This window comes from Oncorhynchus kisutch, linkage group LG6 (assembly GCF_002021735.2).
Source record: "Oncorhynchus kisutch isolate 150728-3 linkage group LG6, Okis_V2, whole genome shotgun sequence".
NCBI lineage: Eukaryota > Metazoa > Chordata > Actinopteri > Salmoniformes > Salmonidae > Oncorhynchus > Oncorhynchus kisutch.
Genome location: NC_034179.2, coordinates 67,735,152 through 67,752,879, shown reverse-complemented (window position 1 = coordinate 67,752,879; position 17,728 = coordinate 67,735,152). Strand labels below are relative to the sequence as shown.

Below are 17,728 nucleotides of genomic sequence, written 5' to 3'. Positions count from 1 at the left end.
AGGTATATCTCTCTAGTCACCCCCAAAACCAATTCTTTCTTTGGCCGCCTCTCCTTCCAGTTCTCTGCTGCCAATGACTGGAACGAACTACAAAAATCTCTGAAACTGGAAACACTTATCTCCCTCACTAGCTTTAAGCACCAACTGTCAGAGCAGCTCACAGATTACTGCACCTGTACATAGCCCACCTATAATTTAGCCCAAACAACTACCTCTTTCCCAACTGTATTTAATTTTAATTTATTTATTTATTTTGCTCCTTTGCACCCCATTATTTTTATTTCTACTTTGCACATTCTTCCATTGCAAAACTACCATTCCAGTATTTTACTTGCTATATTGTATTTACTTTGCCATCATGGCCTTTTTTGCCTTTACCTCCCTTCTCACCTCATTTGCTCACATTGTATATAGACTTGTTTATACTGCATTATTGACTGTATGTTTGTTTTTACTCCATGTGTAACTCTGTGTCGTTTTATCTGTCGAACTGCTTTGCTTTATCTTGGCCAGGTCGCAATTGTAAATGAGAACTTGTTCTCAACTTGCCTACCTGGTTAAATAAAGGTAAAATAAAAAAATAAAATAAAAGAATGGCCAACTGGGTTAAATGGACAAAGGTCATCTTCAATAAGACTGCAATTAGACTTAACAACTGATTACTATGTTTACATTATTTGTTTGACTTTCAATTGGCCAGATATAATCCGTTTATTTAGTGTCCCATGGCTTTATAGTATGTCAACAAAAGGTTAATTATGGAGTAAGCAGACATATTACATTGTTAACTGCAGTGTAGACATCATTATTCTACGTTTATGGTGTGGGGCCTTTTATAGGGTACAAAGGGCCTTCATATCCTATGATAAGGGCTTAGCTTATAATACATGTATTGTGCGTGCAATTAAAGGTAAAGTTAGCGAGATGATGTTGCAACAAACAGCTCTGTAGATAATGAGATGAGCGTGATGCAATACTTTGCTCTTACACAGTCACACAGAGTATCTGCGCATGTCCACGGGTGAACTTCACCGTGCTACAAAGTGGTAGCTACGGGACCAAAACAGCTGAGAAGTTTAGCCTTGCGCTTCAACACTCTTAGTTGTTGCGGACGTTGACCCTCTATGTATTTACTTTGTACATGCAACATCCTCTTGCTGAGTTTCCCATATTTGGTCAAACATTTGTCAAGTTTATGTTATTTTGCAAGGGAAAGAGTGTATTTTTTTCTCCATACAACCTAATTAACTGTCAGTGTTAAACATGACATCAAAAGGAAAGGCTACCAGAGTTAGATTAACAGGTAATGCTCAGGAAATGTGTATTGAGTTGATGTGAAGTAGAAAATGCCAAGACACGAAAAGCTAGTTTCAACACTTCAGAGTACGTTTATTTCTTAATCTCTTTGAGAAAGTTTGACAGTAGTCATCAGAGATATGGTGTTCTTTGTTGTGACATTTCTGGTTCAAGATGTTTCTCACGGGGACACAACCAGTGTCCCGGCAGAGGAACTGGTAGAGCTGACCACCTTGCCGTCCACCATTTCCTCCACAATAGTCACCACCTTGCGTGTTGTTGTGGACGAGGATGAGGATGACATGCTGAAAGAGCAAAGAAAACGATGTTGTTAGGTTCCATCATTCTGAGGCCAATTTTTGACTGTATGTCTATGCCATTTGAAACACGAGGCATGAGACTCAAAGCTCACCTGCTAGCCTCTCCATCCAGCAGTCTCCTGTACTCGGCGATCTCCATCTCCAGTCTGGTCTTGATGTCCAGCAGCATCCGGTATTCGTGTCCTTGTCGTTCCAGCTCAGCCCTGAGATTCACCAACTGTTCCTCCAAGCTAGTCACCTGCATCTGATAACCCGACAGCTGCATGGAGTAACGGTTCTTTGTCTCTGCGAGGTTATTTTCCACGGATGATTTCTATTGGAGAGAAATGAAGAGCAAAACAAATCATCAGGAAGTAGTTGTGTAAATTCATTGATGGGTGGCAGACATTGAAACAAAATAATTTTGGTTGATTTCTGAACAGTCTTACCATGCTTATTTGTGATTGCAGTTCGATTTCAAGACTCTGCAGTGTGCGTTTGACTTCTGAGATTTCAGATCTGGACGTTTGGATAACTTCTGTGCTGATTGCGACCTCCTTGTTCAGCGCCTCGGTCTGTGGAAAACACCATCCAAAATAATGTTTTTACATGAACAATTCAATTGATGGGACATTTGACATCGTGAACCTAAATTATGGATTCATTTTTATAACGAGAAACAGTATTACCTTGGCGTGGAACCAGCCCTCCAGTTCTCTGTTGTTCTTGGCAGCGACAGCCTCGTAGTGTTCGCGAATCTCAGCCATGACTTTGCTGAGGTCTTCCTGTGGTGCAGCGTCAACCTCCACATGGACCTGGCCGCTCATCTGGGCACGCATGGACAACAGCTCCTAAAGGAATCATGGATAGTCTGGGTCAACCTCAGTCATGCATTACTCATTATGCATGACATTGACGTCCCCCCCCCCAATCAACTGATGACAAATCTTCATGAAGCTTGGCAATTACTTCTGTATGACTAAATCTGAAGTCACTCAGACTCACCTCCTCATGGTTCTTCTTGAGGAAGACCAACTCCTCTCTCAGCCCCTCAATCTGCATCTCCAGGTCAGATCTGGCCATGGTCAGGTCATCCAGCACCCTCCTCAGGCCACTGATGTCGGCCTCCACAGACTGCCTCATGGACAGCTCGTTCTCATACCTAAGCAAAATCAAAACAGCTTTGTTTACTGGACTAAAGTTATACTCTATCTACTTAAGACAGTATGGATTGATGCATATTTATTGTGATCATTCATGATGTCACCCACTTGACCCTGAAGTCATCTGCTGCCAGCTTGGCGTTGTCAATGCTGAGGTAGATTCCACTGTTGATGCGTGTGGCATCCTGGATCTGAAAGAGAAAATTAAGTTTTGGAATTTAACAGTTTTGTCTGGAGTGATTAAATGAATGGCGCTATAAACTTGATCTGATTTTGAGGCCGTTTTGGGTGTGTTAGTGTGTCTGACATTGGACCAGAGATCAATGACCCTGGGGATACATACACTGCATTCACAGTGCACAATGGTATTAATGATAAAACTACATTTAAGAACATCAACACGGTAATGGCCATTAACTCGATTTATGATTTTTTCCTTGATATTATCGGGTCACTGGTGAAGGCTTACTAAGTAGTGGTGTTTATTTTGTGCCTTGGAGTAACTGGCACTCCCCTTCCTCTTCCACAATAGTAAGGTAAGAGCTATCAGTGGCCGTAAAACCCAGCCTTTATTAAACAAGTGGTAAAAGTAGTCATAATGGTGTACTGCATTTGTAAACGAGTTGACTGACATACCTTGCCTTGGAGTTCGGTGATAGAGAGATGGAAGTCACTGTAGTCACGACCAGTGGGGGAGGTCTTGGCCTCCAGGAACATGTGGATCTTGTGCTCCAGATCAGCGTTGGCCGTCTCCAGGGAGCGGACCTTGTCCAGGTAAGTGGCCAGACGGTCGTTCAGGTTCTGCATGGTGGCCTTCTCGTTGGCAGACACGTGCAGGTCCAGGCCATCAGACAGGTTGAAGCCACCTCCACCACCACCCATGCCAAAACCACCACCAGCAGAGAAGGACCTGGATGCACTGGAACTGGAGATCCGGACCCCGGAGCCACCTGCACCCCCGTACACGCTGCCGGCCCTCATGCCGCTGTTGCGGCTGCCACCTCCCATGCTGCCACCTCCAGACATGGAGAGGCGAGAGAAGCCCATAGGTGCTCCCCTCATGGATCCACCAGAGGACATGAAGCTGCTGCTGGAGAAGGACATGTTGATTGAGTCTGCGGTCTTACTGCTCTAGCTGGAGCGGACTTAGTGAAGAGTGGAGGAGAAGGGCTAGTTGTTTTATACAACTTCAAGGGGGGGGGGGGGGGGGGGGTAGAGGTGGGAGGGAAAAGATAATGAAAGGCGTGGGAGAAACACCTCCCCAAAGTCTCCTATTCAAGTCATAAAAAGCAAATGCGCGCACACAGGCATGACAGACTCAATCTGTCAATTGCTTGTGGGTGTGGCACAGGGCAGCGTGTTCTGAGATGTCATTTCTTATCAATCGTCATGTTTTTCTGCTCGTCAGAGTGTATCAGTCTGCAGAGCACATGTTTAATAATGTACTGTCAGGATTAAAACACACTATACCATTGAAAGTTCATATTTAATACAATTTGACTTAAAACACAATTTAGAACAAACAAAAGTGTAGTGGAGATTGCGCCTTGGTTAAAGAGTAACTTTCCCCCTGATTACACAAGGCACCCTAGCTGTGCCAGTAAGACACTAAGGGTGAGAAGTGTGTGTGGACTGGCTAAAGATAACTCATTGAGTCAAGGCCATCTCCATGCAAACTTTTAACAACTGCTTACAACTCAGCCTGTCATGAAGGAATGTGGTGCCCTGGATTCACTGGCAGCAGCTTTGCATTGTGCACACCGGGATTACGACATAAACCAGTTCTTTGGTCAACAACACACACTATTCATTGCCTGCAGAATCACACTTCAGCGCTGTATAATCTTGAATCAACAATGATAACAGTGCATGGATTTAATTGAATTGGTGTTTTTCCCTAATAAACAAATGAATCAAAAGCCGATCCAGTCTAAGATAGCATGAGTTTTTGTTACACTCGCTTAATAATCAATCTATAAGTTATTAAGAATTTGGAATGAAATTAAGCCACACTATTGGGTCTTATTAATGCCATTTATACCTTTTGATTTGTTGTTTGTAACCTGTGTCTGTCTGAATAGGAAAACATACCACAGCTCAAGCCAGGAGCTACTGAGCTACCTTTCACCATCTTTAGAGTTAGAATTCTACCAATGCATGTGTGGTTATAAGCTAACGATGTTGCGTTGCTAAGAGCCTCAAGTGCACCTGAAATCATTAGCGAGGGAGGAGCAAAGCCAAAACTTGATGTGAAGCATTAGATAAAGCCCTTACACCTAAAAAGAAATGGAAGACAAGATGATACTTGCCTGTTTTCATCATCAGCTGCTGAATCTCTGTGTAAGGGGATGACATGGATCTTAAAAAATGTTCATTCATCGATGATACGGGCATGTAAATATGTTATCTACCTGTCTTGCCATCTTGAATGTTTCCATTGTGCCCTGCTTTTGAAGAAGCTACAGTAACACTTTAGGAATCCATTAAGATGCTATCATAGATTTTTTTAAAACATCAAAATATGTTTGTCACCGCAAGATAATTATTATTTAGTCTCTTTGATTACAGGGTTTGTATATCATTGTCGTAACACTTGTATAATTCTATGTACTCTATTCTATTGAACCCATATCTCATCCACGGTTTCATCTGATTAGTTTCTTTGTGGACCGCTGCAGGTTTCTGCTTGTACAAAAACCTGTCTAACCTGTGGCCCCGCAAGATTGGCCCCCAGCCCCATACAGGCCTCTTCATTTATCATCTGCAATAGAGGTCGTTTAAACAAACCCTCTCTAGATGTTATGTGTAAATAAAGTCTCTTTTGCGATTCGTCCAGCAGGATCCCTCTCAGCCAAAGAATTGCCACTTCGTCCTGCTGAAACAATCTTTTCTCTGTCTTCTCTCTCTAAGCCTCATCTGCAGCTGCATCTTGTGGCTTTACCATGGCTAACATTTAATGAGTCTGATGGTAAAACAGTGCAAACACCAAAATCACATTTCCCCCACTAACTGCAACTGACCTATAAACTCCATACTCTGTCATACCATAAATGCATTCAGTATGTTACATTATTCACAAACATGTTTTTTTTTACTTAGTCCTTCATTGTTTTGGTTGTGTATTGCATTGTGTATGTGTCACAGCAATGCATCTCTCCTGTCACCTGGCTGGGTCTCTGCATGTTAAAATGCACTTAGTGTTTCAGGCCAAGCGAGAAAACAATTGGGACTGAGAGAAAGGTGAATGAGGGTGAAGGTTATTGTCTTTTAACAACCAGTGGTGTAATAAATGCCTCTTCCAGGCTTGAAGGTTGCAAACGCCTGTATTAAGCTGTCTACGGACAGCCAGGGGCACATTCCAACAGTCAGACATCATTTACAAACACAGTGTTTGAGTTTAGTGAGTGTGCCAGATCAGAGGCAGTAGGGATGACAAGACGTTATATTGATAGGTGCATGAATTGTACCATATTGCTGTCCTGCCTGAGAATTCAAAATGTTACAAGTACTTTTGGGTGTCAAGGAAAGTGTATGGGAGTAAAAAGTACATATTTTCTTTAGGAATGTAGTGGAGTAAATAGTAAAGTACATATACCCCAAAAAAATACTTAAGTAGTACCGCAAAGTATTTTTACTTAGTTACTTTACATCACTGTCAGCAACACATGAAAACCTCTAAAACATCCCATATTGCAGTCTTTATGGCCAGTAATTGAAAAGGTTGCTGTAATGGCTGTTGGAAGGAGAGGACCAAGGTGCAGCGTGGTATGTGTCCATATTGATTTAATGAACACAGCAATAACAAAGAGCACAACCGAAACAGTTCTGGCTGGTGCAGACACACAACAGAAAACAACTACCCAAAACAGGCTGCCTAAGTATGGTTCTCAATCAGAGACAACGATAACCAGCTGCCTCTGATTGGGAACCATACCAGGCCTAAACATAGAAACACAACACCTAGACATACAACATAGAATGCCCACCCACATCACACTCTGACCAAACGAAAAATAGAAACATACAAAGCAATCTACGGTCAGGGCGTGACAGGTGCCTTTTGTTTGATCCTTTCATCTCCTCACATAGAGCCATGGCATACAGTGGCTGTACTTATAGGTAAGGTATAGCCTACAACTATTTTAAAGCTGTCATGATGATGATGATCATTTATATAAGCTATGGGCATGGGAACAATTAAAGCATGTGCTAAGGAATTTATACATTACGAATGCAGTGTGACTGAGTGAAAGGCAACATACAGTGAGGGAAAAAGTATTTGATCCCCTGCTGATTTTGTACGTTTGCCCACTGACAAAGAAATTATCAGTCTCTAATTTTAATGGTAGGTTTATTTGAACAGTGAGAGACAGAATAACAACTAAAAAATCCAGAAAAACGCATGTCAAAAATGTTATAAATTGATTTGCATTTTAATCACGAAAATTAGTATTTGACCCCCTCTCAATTAGAAAGATTTCTGGCTCCCAGGTGTCTTTTATACAGGTAACGAGCTGATATTAGGGGCACACTCTTAAAGGGAGTGCTCCTAATCTCAGCTTGTTACCTGTATAAAAGACACCTGTCCACAGAAGCAATCAATCAGATTCCAAACTCTCCACCATGGCCAAGTCCAAAGAGCTCGCCAAAGATGTCAGGGACAAGATTGTAGACATACACAAGGTTGGAATGGGCTACAAGACCATCACCAAGCATCTTGGTGAGAAGGTGACAACAGTTGATCATTTCTTTGTCAGTGGGCAAACGTACAAAATCAGCAGGGGATCAAATACGTTTTTTCCCTCACTGTACCTAACAGGTTTATGGTGGGCCTGCTAGATCTGGCTTGTGAGGTGTGTCACTATAAGAGGGACTACAGTCCTTACATTTGTTTACGGTGTTTTTGACTTGTGGAAGATTAGAAAAAATCAACAAGGGTGCACACTGCAATGTGTGGTGTATATAGCACTTGACAATCATAATACAAAAAGTAAGATAAAACTAGATGTAACAGTAGTTGTTACCAAGAAATCACTTCTGTAGTCACTATCAGTCACTCCTAGTTTCCTAGTAACACAAATAAGCTTTTATAACCTTTAAATCTTGTGGGTTAAACATTGACATGCCACACCTATGTGTCAACACCCGTCCCTCAGAGAATGGAAAAATCTATCGGTTGAAATGACTAACCAATCGCAAGTCTTCGTTCGTTCTTACTTTAACCTATCTCAACATTAAAACACTACATACAAACAGTGCAAGGCACCTGGCCCTGTCAGAAACTATCTCTAACATTCGCTGACTTGGCTGATTTAAAGAACCAGCCTATATGCTCGGAACATGCAATCTGGAGTTATTTGCCTTAAAGCGTTTGAAAAGGAATATATAAAAGGAAGGGTTCTGAGCACACTCAGGGTTTTACCACTGATCTCTTGAGTGACAGCTAGGTCAACCAAGATGCCTAAGCTTCCTCAGCTCTGTCATAGTAATCCTTAGTTGAAGGGTAAAGAGCTGCAGGCAGTAAGTCTGGAGCCATAGCTATCTTGCAGTGAAGGGTAAAGTAGGCCTCTGAACCCACAAGTTAATTTTCACTCGTTGACAGACATTTTGTGCAGCAAAAAGCTGGCCTCCATTAGGTTACATAAACTGATGCCCGAAAGCAGTGTAAAATCCCTCTCTGGAGCTTTTTAGAATAAAGTAGAATAATAGTATTGATTAATTTCCATTATTATTGCTTTAAATTAGTGTCCATAAGTAAATGTTCCTTGCAATCGGTATAGAGGTATAGAAAACATGCCAAACATAACGATATAGAAAAACACATTACAAGGTACAGTACAATGTTCAGTCCAATGTACTAATAAGTACATTAAATGGCTAGTTTCTCCACAGCAGATTGACCCAGTCCCAAAGATAGAAAATTTAACTTTCTGACCCTTTCTGGACATGTTGCCTACACAGTAACCTTTGCCCTTCTCAACCTTCTCTGCCACACCCATCCCCACTCCCATCTAGACTAAGAAGGGACACGAACGACCGAAGTGCTATTAAATCAGTGACAGGGAAACGCTGTGCATGGGGCCTCAAGCAAACTGCTGTCAGGCTAAACTAGTCCTGATAGTAGACTAATTAAGAATAGAAGGATACAATACTAAAGGTCTAATCCCACAAAGGGACATTCACAATATCAATACTTATACATTTATTGAATAGCTACAACTGTGCGTTTTTGCGTAATTCCCTAATTACGGAATTCCATTTGAAACAATGTAGATAAACATCGCTGAAATGATTTCATGCAAATGTACCCAATAAGCTGTTGTTGGAATCCACATCACTCTGTCTAGTAATAAGACCAAGTGTAGAGCCATAAAACTACAGAGGATGCACAAACGTGTTGGTGTTCCATCCAAAACTGGTGCGAATGAATGACTTCAGAGCTAACAATCAGTGTTGATCCCCACTACAAATTGACTACAACTCTTGAACACATCCTAATTACAGAGTAGAGTGTTCAACAAACCCAGATTGGATTATATTTCATCATGTTAACGTCAGTGCAGATAATCCAAGCATTTTGAAACGCTCCGCCTCAGTGACAATGCTGGTTTGTATGAAGAAAGAGGCGTTTCTGTCATAAATCATTGCACGGTGGCTCTGGTTAGATAAGCAGTCTGGAGCCTCTCTCTTTGACACATTAACCAATCTGTAATGCATGCATTTCCCTTTATGGTTCCACAGAGAAAGAACGAGAGAGCTAGCTTTTCCCCCCCGACTCATGCCTCTGATAAAAACTGTGACACACCCTATTTTCAAGTCAAATTGGATCCCTATTTGCAAAGCCACCACATGCCTATTTGCCTATGCAGCCATTTGTTTTCTACAAGCCTTTCTCTGATTCAACCCCATCAATTCATACCATCCCAGCAGGCACAATGGTGTCGCCGTTTGCCAGTTTAAGGGCCTTGCTACTTGACTGCGCTATTGAATGCAGTATTATAATTTTTGTATTTGTATTTAATAGGGATCCCTGGCAGCAGCTTCTCTTCCTGGGGTCTAAACACATTAAAGCACTTACATTACATATGAAACAAAACATAAAACACTACATCATATAACATTATTACACCACTACATATCTGCAATACAAAATGTATAATACTACCATACAACTATTACAACAAATATTACAATGTATGCGTGTGTCTGTACCTTTGTGTGTCTCTTTACAGTCCCCAATGTTCCAAAAAGTGTATTTTTACCTGTTTTAAAAAATCTGATTCCACTGCTTGCATCAGTTACCTGATGTGGAATAGAGTTCCATGTAGTCATGGCTTTATGTAGTACTGTGCACCTCCCATAGTCTGTTCTGGACTTGGCGATTATGAAGAGACCTCTGTTGGCATGTCTCTTCCACTTTGAGCCATGAGAGATTGACATGCATGTCATTAATGTTAGCTTTCCGTGTACTTTTAAGGGCCAGCAGTGCTGCACTGTTCTGAGCCAACTGAAATGTTCCTAAGTCCCTCTTTGTGTCACCTGACCACAATACTGAACAGTTGTCTAGGTGTGACAAAACCAGGGTCTGTAGGACCTGCCTTGTTGACAGTATTGTTAAGGCAGGTCAGCACTTTATTATGGACAGACTTCTCCCCATCTTAGCTACCGTTGTATCAATATGTTTGGTTTGTAAAGACAGGATGCTTGAGATATTTACTTTTTCCCTACATTTCCCCTTATATACTCTCACCAGCCCATTACTCTGTTGGAACTAATTATGCCAACTTCTAGGTCACTTTACTTCAGTCACATGGACTACACTGAGTGTACAAAGCATTAGGAAAACCTGCTCTTTCCATCACATAGACTGACCAGGTGAATCCAGGTGAAAGCTATGATCCCTTATTGATGTCACTTGTTAAATCTACTTCAATCAGTGGAGATGAAGGGGAGGAGACAGGGATAAGCCTGGAGACAATTGAGACATGGATTGTGTATGTGTGCCATTCAGAGGGTGAATGGGCAAGACAAAATATTGAAGTGTCTTTGAACGGGGTATGTTAGTAGGTGCCAGGCACACTGGTTAAGTGTGTCAAGAACTGCAACGCTGCTGGGTTTTTCATGCACAACAGTTTCCCGTGTGTAAAAAGAATGGTTTTACCACTCAAAGGACATCCAGCCAACTTGACACAACTGTGGAAAACATTGGAGTCAACATGGGCCAGGATCCCTGTGGACGCTTTCAACACCTTGTAGAGTCCATGCGCTGATGAATTGAGGCTGTTTTGAATGCAAAAGGGGCTGCAAATCAATGTGAGGAATGTTCCTCATGTTTTGTACACTCAGTGTATATTCTGTAACTAAATAGTTCAGCCGGAGCATATTAATACTCTGTAACCATAGTGATAGTTTATGGTAACTTGCTTTTTTTTTAAAGAGTTAATCTCAAGGGTTACATTTAGAAATATCAAACCTAAACCCTGGAGTAAACTGGTTAAGGCTGTTCTATCTTGTCTCATTCATTTGCAAGATGTTCATCAGGTGTGGGCTTTCTCTGTGAGCTCCTTGCAGTTTAGGAAAGGGGGATTTTTACCATATAAGGAAATGTCATGCATGATCCCCTTATCACTTCCATCTAAGTAACTAAAGTGTAGAATTAACTTGACACTTTTACCTTGGAACGAACAATACGATTTTGACACTAATGGTACAGTGGAAACTGGTCTAAAAGGAGTGAACAAATCGAAACGCGATTGAGATGTTGTGAAAGATGAATACATGCAGTGTGATGCCAACAGTCCCATTTGATTAAGCCCAGTCTTTCCCCCATCTTGGATTCAGCCATATTCCATGTAACAAAGGTCCTAGCAAGTGAAGCAATCAAGCCCAACCTTCCACCGAAAAGAAGCTGCAGCACTTGATCCCATAGCAAGGAGTTGAGTTGTTTGATGAACCACTGAATTATTAGATGATTTGTCTGTTAACTGCTTCTACATCATTTTACAACTGTGTGTAATGAAAGGAATTACAGCCATGCACAGTTATTGCCCTATGCCACAAATCAGGACAACATGTACACACATGTTTCGCAAGATACCAATTTGGTAAGAGAGTCTTAAGAATAAATGACGTTGGGAGTGACTAGTGGGAGGTATGGGTCGGCAGACTGAGTGGGAGGGAGGGTTGGGTCTTACTGAGATAAGAGAAGTGGTTGTTAACCTGTGATTCACAATAGTCTGAATGTCGACTCTATGGCTGCATCCCAGCCCTTATCACATACTGTTGCACATTCACGAAAACCTGTAAACCACTTCCTGTCCTAGCCTTCCCTACTTATGACCAACCTGTATATCTTATATCGATTAATGAGAACAGGTGAAGCAGTGTAAAATGTGATTAACCCCGCGTTTCTCAAAAGCCACATTTGATGTCTATTTAATTTAATATGATCATGCCAGAACAAGCCTTAACCTTTTAAATTAGGCGCTTGTCTTTATTTTGATTTCTGGCAGTAATCCAAACAAAACTTTACCCTACTTCCTCTTGCCTCAGGCTTAACTGGGTGGCATTTAGCATTTACATGCTTAGAGCCTTGCAAGCTTCGGCAACGTGCCTCTAGATGAAGTAAAACAACTTTTGAAGTCCGGATGGGACAAGAACTGGTGACACACAGTCAATGGAGCATTGTAACTGACACGGTTGGTTTAATGAAGGAATGTATGCAATACCTGACCTTTCCACGCTCTACAGCAGATTTTCGCTGCTTTTTATTTGTGCATGCATGGTGAATTCATCCACCCACAGTGTTGTGCAAGCAATCAAAGCGAGAGCCAGATGCTTTTCACCCCGCAGATAAGAAAAACAGATGGGTGAGCTTTAAGGACAAGCTATCTCTTCCCACAGAAGGCACAGCTAGGGATCCTACAAAAACAGATCAGCTAACCCTGGTCTACATCTAATCTAAAAATGAACACAGAAAACAGCATGTACACAATGGTACACCCATACACAAGGGTTGGTTCACACACACATACAAAGAGAGAGAGAGAGAGAGAGAGAGAGAGTTTGTGTGTGTGTATGAGGGGGAGGGGACATTTTTTGCTGGTCCATGGTAACTTGGATTGCTGATAAGATTTACTACAGCAATGATAAAGAAGACCATCTCTGGTCTTTTATGATTTGAACAATTACAGTATCATGATTGAGTAGGCTATTTGGCATCTGGTATCAAAATGTCCCCAGTCCATTGTCCTCAGTCCATGTGCAACTTTGGGATAATAGTTAAAACAGTAGTGAACCTCTCTCTCCGGGATTTACCTACATCATGTTTGCCTTTTTGAGAATTAAGCCTGAGAAGTTTGGTTTAACATACCAAACCTTAACCATTGCAAATGTTAAAAGTGAATTTAGCAGGCCCCAATACAGAGCCTTGAGGATCACCAATAATCATGTCTGTCCATGATGTCTAATTATTTTCAATAAAATCACTTCTGTGCTGGCACAGCTTAAACACACTGAAGCGGGAAGCCGCACCAGTCTGCACAACAAATTCGCAAGTTGTAATAAAGAACATTTATTGGACAAAAGAATAGCTCTAACCCTACAGACATCCTTACCATTAGTGTGTGAGTTTGCGATAGCTCATGTACAGTACCAGTCAAAAGTTTGGACACACCTACTCATTCAAGGGGTTTTCTTCATTTTTACAATTTTCTACATTATAGAATAATAGTGAAGACATCAAAACAATGAAATAACACATGGACTCATGAAGTAACCAAAAAAGTATTAAACATATAAAAATAGATTTGAGATTTGAGATGCTTCAAAGTAGCCATCCTTTGCCTTGATGACAGCTTTGCACACTCTTGGTATTCTCTCAACCAGCTTCATGAATTAGTCACCTGGAATGCATTTCAATTAAAAGGTGTGCCTTGTTAAAAGTTAATTTGTGGAATTTATTTTCCTTCTTAATGCATTTGAGCCATTCAGTTGTGTTGTGACAAAGTAGGGTTGGTATACAGAAGAATGCCCTATTTGGTAAAAGACCAAGTCCATATTATGGTAAGAACAGCTCAAATAAGCGAAGAGAAATGACAGTCCATCAGTACTTTAAAGTTTCTTCAAGTGCAGTTGCCAAAACCGTCAAGCGCTATGAAGAAACTGGCTCTCATGAGGACCGCCACAGGAAGACCCAGAGTTACCTCTGTTGCAGAGGATAAGTTCATTCTAGTTAACTGCACCTTAGATTGCAGCACAAATAAATGATACCTCACAGAGTTGAAGTAACAGACACATCTCAACATCAACTGTTCAGAGGAGACTGCGTGAATCAGGCCTTCATGGTCAAATTGCTTTAAAGAAACCACTACTAAAGGACACCAATAAGATGATGAGACTTGCTTGGGTCAAGAAACATGAGCAATGGACATTAGACCGGTGGAGATCTGTCCATTGGTCTGATGAGTCCAAATTGTAGATTTTTTTGGTTCCAACTGCCGTGTCTTGTGAGACGCAGAGTAGGTGAACGGATGATCTCCGCATGTGTGGTTCCCACCGTGAAGCATGGAGGATGAGGTGTGATGGTGTGAGTGTGCTTTCTGGTGACACTCTCTGTGATTTATTTACAATTCAAAGCATACTTAACCAGCATGACTACCACATCATTCTGCAGCGATACGCCATCCCATCTGGTTTTCGCTTCGTGGGACTATAATTTGTTTTTCAACAGGACAATGACCCAACACACCTCCAGGCTGTGTAAGGACTATTTGACCAAGAAGGAGAGTGATGGAGTGCTGCATCAGATGACCTGGCCTGCACAATCACCCGACCTCAACCCAATGGAGATGGTTTGGGTTGAGTTGGACCGCAGAGTGAAGGAAAAGCAGCCAACAAGTGCTCATATGTGGGAATTCATTCAAGACAGTTGGAAAATCATTCCTCATGAAGCTGGTTGAGAGAATGCCAAGATTGTGCAAAGCTGCCATCAAGGCAAAGGGTGGCTGCTTTGAAGAATCTCAAATATAAAATAGACTTTGATTTGTTTAACACTTTTTTTGGTTACTACATGATTCCATACGTGTTATCCATATGTTGTTTTGATGTATTCACTGTTATTCTACAATGGAGAACATTTTTATAATAAAGAAAAACCTTTAAATGAGTAGGTGTTGTCCAAACTTTTGACTGGTACTGTAGATCTCCTTGAAAGTCACCCAATTGTGCTACCAAGCAAACTGCAGTAGTGAATCATCATCCCCAGTTCATTGGTCCTCCTTTGACAATGGAGTGGCTATGAAACCACAGGCATGATTGAGGTTTATACAGGCGCAGAGAGAGAAACCTCCCACCATAGAGATTCTGAACAGACAGGTTTTATCTTTAACTTCTGTCTGTCATTGACTAATTTGCATTTGACACTGGTGTCACTTCAAACAAAGCCGCTTGATGTGAAGCGTCATTCCCATGCTATATTCCTCTCAATCACAAAGACTTGTACTGTCATCAAGTTCAGCTTGATCTTTTTTTTGTGTGTCAATATAGCGTCAGGCAAGGTCACGCAACTGTTTCAAATTCTCATTTGAACGGTCATGTTGAACAATAGCATTATTTAACAGTAATAAGGAGCAGCCTCCAATGCACATTAAATCGCATTAACCCGCACAGAACTCCGCTACCTCCTTGTATGTTGTTTGAGTGTGGGGCTGAAAGAATGGCATGTGATAAATGGCATGTAATTAACACACACCGGCTGCTTTTGTGCCTATGTTCTTTTGAGCTGTGTGTAAGGGGTGTGTTCATATTTGTTAATCCTGCCTTTTACATACCAAAAGTCAACTCCATACAAAGTAATGGACATTTTGATGAGCCACCTCCAGGTGCTTACAATCCCTCCCATTCATCTACTCCCATTCTGGCCTTGCCTTATGTCATCCCGGCCTTTGATGAATGAACGAGTTGCTCAAGTCACTGCTCAATCATTCTATGCAATGAACTAATCACTGATCATAATCTTGATGTGATTGGCCTGACTGAAACATGGCTTAAGCCTGATGAATTTACTGTTTTAAATGAGGCCTCACCTCCTGGCTACACTAGTGACCATATCCCCCGTGCATCCCGCAAAGGCGGAGGTGTTGCTAACATTTACGATAGCAAATTTCAATTTACAAAAAAAAAAATGACATTTTCGTCTTTTGAGCTTCTAGTCATGAAATCTATGCAGCCTACTCAATCACTTTTTATAGCTACTGTTTACAGGCCTCCTGGGCCATATACAGCGTTTCTCACTGAGTTCCCTGAATTCCTATCGGACCTTGTAGTCATAGCAGATAATATTCTAATCTTTGGTGACTTTAATATTCACATGGAAAAGTCCACAGACCCACTCCAAAAGGCTTTCGGAGCCATCATCGACTCAGTGGGTTTTGTCCAACATGTCTCTGGACCCACTCACTGTCACAGTCATACGCTGGACCTAGTTTTGTCCCATGGAATAAATGTGGTGGATCTTAATGTTTTTCCTCATAATCCTGGACTATCGGACCACCATTTTATTACGTTTGCAATTGCAACAAATAATCTGCTTAGACCCCAACCAAGGAACATCAAAAGTCGTGCTATAAATTCACAGACAACACAAAGATTCCTTGATGCCCTTCCAGACTCCCTCTGCCTACCCAAGGACGCCAGAGGACAAAAATCAGTTAACCACCTAACCGAGGATCTCAATCTAATCTTGCGCAATACCCTAGATGCAGTTGCACCCCTAAAAACTAAAAAAATTTCTCATAAGAAACTAGCTCCCTGGTACACAGAAAATACCCGAGCTCTGAAGCAAGCTTCCAGAAAATTGGAACGGAAATGGCGCCACACCAAACTGGAAGTCTTCCGACTAGCTTGGAAGGACGGTACCGTGCAGTACCGTAGAGCCCTTACTGCTGCTCGATCATCCTATTTTTCTAACTTAATTGAGGAAAATAAGAACAATCCGAAATTCCTTTTTAATACTGTCGCAAAGCTAACTAAAAAGCAGCATTCCCCAAGAGAGGATGACTTTCACTTTAGCAGTGATAAATTCATGAACTTCTTTGAGGAAAAGATTATGATTATTAGAAAGCAAATTACGGACTCCTCTTTAAACCTGCGTATTCCTCCAAACCTCAGTTGTCCTGAGTCTGCACAACTCTGCCAGGACCTAGGATCAAGAGAGACGCTCAAGTGTTTTAGTACTATATCTCTTGACACAATGATGAAAATAATCATGGCCTCTAAACCTTCAAGCTGCATACTGGACCCTATTCCAACTAAACTACTGAAAGAGCTGCTTCCTGTGCTTGGCCCTCCTATGTTGAACATAATAAATGGCTCTCTATCCACTGGATGTGTACCAAACTCACTAAAAGTGGCAGTAATAAAGCCTCTCTTGAAAAAGCCAAACCTTGACCCAGAAAATATAAAAAACTATCGGCCTATATCGAATCTTCCATTCCTCTCAAAAATTTTAGAGAAGGCTGTTGCGCAGCAACTCACTGCCTTCCTGAAGACAAACAATGTATACGAAATGCTTCAGTCTGGTTTTAGACCCCATCATAGCACTGAGACGGCACTTGTGAAGGTGGTAAATTACATTTTAATGGCATCGGACCGAGGCTCTGCATCTGTCCTCGTGCTCCTAGACCTTAGTGCTGCTTTTGATACCATCGATCACCACATTCTTTTGGAGAGATTGGAAACCCAAATTGGTCTACACGGACATGTTCTGGCCTGGTTTAGATCTTATCTGTCGGAAAGATATCAGTTTGTCTCTGTGAATGGTTTGTCCTCTGACAAATCAACTGTAAATTTCGGTGTTCCTCAAGGTTCCGTTTTAGGACCACTATTGTTTTCACTATATATTTTACCTCTTGGGGATGTTATTCGAAAACATAATGTAAACTTTCACTGCTATGCGGATGACACACAGCT

The 17,728-nt window shown here is 41.5% G+C and overlaps 1 protein-coding gene across 1 annotated transcript; it reads right to left on the bottom strand.

The window, feature by feature from the left end:
* Nucleotides 1-1,365: 1,365 nt before the first annotated feature.
* LOC109893265 (keratin, type I cytoskeletal 13) lies at nt 1,366-3,917 on the bottom strand. Its single transcript, XM_020486398.2, has 7 exons — nt 3,395-3,917; nt 2,867-2,949; nt 2,601-2,757; nt 2,285-2,446; nt 2,045-2,170; nt 1,709-1,929; nt 1,366-1,601 (listed from the first exon to the last, which is right to left on the bottom strand). The coding sequence occupies exons 1-7, from the start codon at nt 3,860-3,862 to the stop codon at nt 1,478-1,480; spliced, it is 1,341 nt and encodes a 446-aa protein (XP_020341987.1). The 5' UTR covers nt 3,863-3,917; the 3' UTR covers nt 1,366-1,477.
* Between the last annotated feature and the right edge of the window lie 13,811 nt (nt 3,918-17,728).

Bases quoted from the DNA above. Each gene is read 5' to 3' on its own strand.
- LOC109893265 (XM_020486398.2), bottom strand. From the start codon at position 3,862: ATGTCCTTCTCCAGCAGCAGCTTCATGTCCTCTGGTGGATCCATGAGG. The intron at 2,758-2,866 runs GTGGGTGACATC...GATTTTGCTTAG, and splicing joins GCAGATGACTTCAGGGTCAA to GTATGAGAACGAGCTGTCCA. The intron at 1,602-1,708 runs GTGAGCTTTGAG...TTGCTCTTTCAG, and splicing joins CTGGATGGAGAGGCTAGCAG to CATGTCATCCTCATCCTCGT.